Here is a 4,771-nt window from a genome sequence, read left to right on the forward strand (position 1 = left end):
TACATATTCATGTGTGTGTGTGTGTACCTCTGCTTCCTTGCATGTGTACGAGTGTGTCTAAATGTATGAATTTGTGTGAGTATGTACATACGCCTGTTATGTATGGATGTGTCTCCATGAGTCTTTGTGTGTATGCGTGTGTGTGCATAAAATGTGTTTGTCATCTTTTGTATGTGTATACTTTCCTTTCTTGTTTTTAGACTTTTTAAGCATCCCTGGAGGGCGCTTTTGCCTACTCATTGCGTAGACAATTTCAATTGATGGAAATTTTACAACTCACTAAAGTAATGTTATACAAGCCGGAAGTAGATTGTCAACGACCTAAGATAATTAAGCTGGCATCGACTGCTGTTAAAATTACGTCTGATCGCCAGTTGTAATGTTACCCTCCCGATGGTTCTGTAACGTTAACTATGCTATTATAAACTGATTTTTGAATGAGGATTCCGAGAAAGCGCTTAGATTCAGGGGCGCAGGACTGTGCTCCATTGTGAGAAGTTGCAACTCTAGAAGGGTCTAGTCTTATCGAAGAGAAGTATTCGCTGGTAACTTGTGTTAAAGTAGTTATACATACAAAAGTGTTGTTACAAATTTATTTCTTCAAATATTCCATAAAAATAAACACAAGAACATGAATTTGGGTTGTAATTTATTTTGATTTCAGTTGGATTTTGAAAATCTGGCAACACTTGTGAGACATCTTAGAGCAAATCGTAAAAGCTTGGCGGGATGACAGCTCTCAAGTTTCATTTGTAGATTAACGACAGGAAAAAGCATTTGCCTTGAGGGCAGTCGGAGTTATGTAAAAATTCATTTTTGATGAATGACAAAAAAAGGTTGTGTGCCAAACAAAATGGCTTACGGTATTTCTTCAGGCTTTTTATTTTTCATCTGAGTTTAAAATACCGCCGAAGCCAACTTCGCTTCTCGTTTTTCCAATGTTTGTCGATAAAATAGGGTACTAGTAAAATACTGGGATTGATGTAATCCCCTCTGTAAATTTTTTATTTTGTTCTTAAGTTAGAAACTATTTCAAGAAGAGTAATGGATGACAATTAGCAGTGTGCGGAACAAAACACCTTCGTACAAAGTTCGAATCCGGCCAAGATTGACTTGACTTTTTATCCTAAATAATGCGTAATTTGTTTAGATACCAGTCAGACTTCACTTAGCAGACCTATGATTAACGACTTCCTCTGACCAACCAGCCATTTATTTATTATTATTTATTTATTTTTGATCAGTGAACTACATTATACAATGTTTTCGACTTTTAAGAGAGTGAAGTGCAATTTTTGAAAGATTTGGCTACTGCTGCTAGCAAATCAGCAACCCTGGATATATCTTTGATAACTCTTAGTTATCGTGTGCCGTCAATTCAGTTAACTAAATTTCTACTACCAAAAAATGTGTTGTCCTGTATCAATTATGACATTGATATTTATGTTACCACCATCATTGTTTTGTATCAAGATCAATATAAAATATAGTTCGATCAATGAACAAAACTGGTGATAACGATCAATAATTAGTTGTAAATTTGGGAAAATGTGCAACGCACATGTAGATGTGTGTGTCTGTGCATGTGTACACGCACGCATTCACATATTCATACACATTCGTATATACACATATACATAAGTCTGTTTCGTTGTCTTTATTGAAATCCTTAGAGTTATTGAAGAAAATATTATAGGCTAAGTTACTGTGAGCTTGTTTGTTGAAAAATATTTCAGGAAAATCTATAATATGAAAGTGAAGCGTTACCAAACTTTCCACAAAGCCTTGAAACGTACAAATACAAGTATACACGATATTTCATATTCTGATTTGAAAACAGAGCAGAGTTTTAACATTCCCTAACTATTTCAAGTCGAGATAATTATAATGGAAACAACAGTGAAATGTTGCAATATAACATCTAACAGTAGAACTACTAACCAGAAGTTGCGTCAAAAATTTGTCAGTGTACAAAACATACCTCTACCATCAACCAACAGTAATCTACCAGTAAAAGTAATGGGCGTCAATAGTCAGTATTTAAAGTTATCCTTGACTGGAAGCAATGGATCAAAGGTAAGAAAGGATCGTAATTCTTCAGGAAAATCATCGGAAAGAAAATACGATTCATTTAGTGAAAGAAAAACAAAGACTTATGAATGGAGGCAAAAGAAAAGGCAGCAGAAGATATTTAAAGCAGTACCTCGGCACTTATCTCGGTTGAGTGAGAGGAGGAAAATAAATGACATTTTATCGAGCAGCTGTTCTACAGAAACATTTCTTCAGAAGCAGTTCGAAGATAATGTGAAACAACGTCAAGAATTATTACGTCTTTATAACGAATGGCAAATGCATGTTACTCTTCAATATGAAGAAACAGAACAGATTAACAAGAAATTGTCTGTCCCAAAATATTTTAAATTATCCAAGTTTGAAACTTCAAAGAAACTGCCCAAGGTAATGAAGGAAAGTGAAGTGAAAACCAACGAATTACTGAGATTTTTTAAATTGCTCCAAAATGATGTTGTTGCTTGCTTTTTGGAAAGAGATTCTTGTTATCGTCTCTCCGATAAATATCTTCTGGCAGAAACATTTGTGTATTTCAAGCGAGCAGGTTATTTGGCCGATAAATATACCTGTTATAACTTCTTTGTAGCTCTTTATCTTGCCAGTGATATGGAGGAAGATGAAGAGGAACTCAAATATGAAATATTCCCTTGGGCTTTGGGAAAAAACTGGCCTAGTAATTTTCCACGTTTTCTTAAAAAACGGGATCAATTATTCAAGAAAATAGGTTATCATGGAGTAGTTAGCCGAGTGTGCTGTGAAGAAATAATGGCCATACTACCAAACAGCCAATATTGGCAGAGAGAAAGACCATTACATCATGCTGGAGGTGTAAGAAAAACTCATTGCTTTGATTCCGGTGTTCAGGAATGCAATAAGAAAGATGGTTATTACTATAAATATGGCATGAAAATGCGACCGTTCTGTTTGGCACCAAATAAAGATGCCATTTCTTGTCTTTTGTGTCACCCGGAGTTAGCACCAACTCCAAAACAAATAGCCTTTGTGGATCCTGTAAAAGTTTATCATAATGAAGACAATCAAATTTCTCCAATTGTATCTAAATGATCAACAGGATCCCTTGAATAAAGGCATCATTTTTGTTAATGTCAAAATTTTAAGGTTAACTTTTTGTTTCTTTCCACCCACATTTTCGTGATTCTTTAAACATTACTTTGAGATTTTTTCATTTATGAGTATATTATTTACTGTTTTGAAGAAAAAAGATGCGGTTCTTAAATTTCAAAAAGTGTTTTTCTTCGTGAGAAAAATTAATAAAAAAATTAGACATTCATTGATGTTATTGTTCAACTCCAGATTAGCTTGATCAAGCAGACATCTATGACCAAAGATGTTCTGGACATGACTACTACATTCTTTTAATCTTTTTTTTACGGAAAGTGCTATATTAAATTTGACTGCTACTTCTAGCGGCTCGTTTACCTGAATTTATGAATGTTATGAATCATGATCTCTAAGCTCTCTACCTTAACGATTTATCTTTTTTTCCAGTAGTGTAAACAACCTGACAGTCGAATCACTAAAGTAGACATACACATGTAGGCATGAAAAATTAGCATATTTTAAAAAGCAAATCACTGGGGTTAATTACTTTTAAAATGTTAGCCATATAAAAGACTAGTTAGTGTAGTGTGGGAACTGTTTGTCCTGTTATGAACCTGTAACATACTAGAGAGAAAGTTTTCCCCAATGACCAGTCTATTATCTTTCCGAAGCTCAATATCAGTCGGATCAGTCATTGTGGGTCTAGCTACAAACCCACGACATTCTTTCTACCTTCACGGGAAGCACTGTCATACTTGGACTTCCCACAACTCTCTAGTCTCTTAAACTTTAAACAATATCTATCCATTCCAATTTATCTTCGCATGGTACAGTCAGCTCAGCTACCAGGACTAAATTATTCAAGTATGATTCCTCGTTTAAATTTATTAAATTCAATCTGATAGAGCATTAACTTAATTCATTGACATTTTGTCTTTTTGGTGTCTTGTATAATACTGTTAAGCTACAATATAACTAGTTACAACTACCAAAAGAGCTTATTAACTATTTAGAAGCACACACATGTATATATTTTTATAAATATACCATATAATTCAAGGGCCTAGTCTTTTGTGTCAGATCACTTGACAAACTGCTTCAGAACCACTTATGACGTGACTCAACTTCAGATTTTTCCCATTTGTATAACCAAATGTATATGTGTGTAAATGATATATATTTATATATATGTTTAATTCAGCAAGCTAAGAGGGAAAGAAAGGAACTTCAGCTGGTCTGAATTTATCAGTCAAAGAAATGCCATTGAACCAATTCCATATTCACAAAATATTGGGTTTTATTTATTTACATTCTAGGATGTATAACAGAACTTCTCATCCATACCATACCTAGGTACAGTATTTATATGGTTTACAAACAATAAATTCACTGGCATTAAACATGGTAGCTATGGAGTTAATATGTAGAGGTACAAGAAGCTATTTATTAGACTGACAACTGTAGCTTGGCAGAAAACTTGAAGGTGTGGTTTTATCAGCATGTTCTTACAGTCACTACAAGAATATGAGGTATAGTTGATGAGAATGATAAGTGCTGTTCAGAACATGGCTAGACAAAAACTGAAATATAAATATCCTAACAATAACTAGGATAGGCTGGATATTGTCATCAGAAAGAT

The 4,771-nt window shown here is 34.1% G+C and overlaps 1 protein-coding gene across 1 annotated transcript; it reads left to right on the forward strand.

Annotated features, from left to right (window-relative positions):
• The first annotated feature begins 669 nt into the window (after positions 1-669).
• On the forward strand, positions 670-3,361 carry LOC106883737 (uncharacterized). The gene has a single exon (XM_014934851.2). The coding sequence runs from the start codon at positions 1,888-1,890 to the stop codon at positions 3,133-3,135; it is 1,248 nt and encodes a 415-aa protein (XP_014790337.1). The 5' UTR covers positions 670-1,887; the 3' UTR covers positions 3,136-3,361.
• Positions 3,362-4,771: the final 1,410 nt, after the last annotated feature.

This window comes from Octopus bimaculoides, chromosome 1 (assembly GCF_001194135.2).
Source record: "Octopus bimaculoides isolate UCB-OBI-ISO-001 chromosome 1, ASM119413v2, whole genome shotgun sequence".
In the NCBI taxonomy this organism is placed as follows: Eukaryota; Metazoa; Mollusca; class Cephalopoda; order Octopoda; family Octopodidae; genus Octopus; species Octopus bimaculoides.

Excerpts from the sequence above, each read along its gene's own strand:
- LOC106883737 (XM_014934851.2), top strand. The coding sequence starts at position 1,888 with ATGGAAACAACAGTGAAATGTTGCAATATAACATCTAACAGTAGAACT.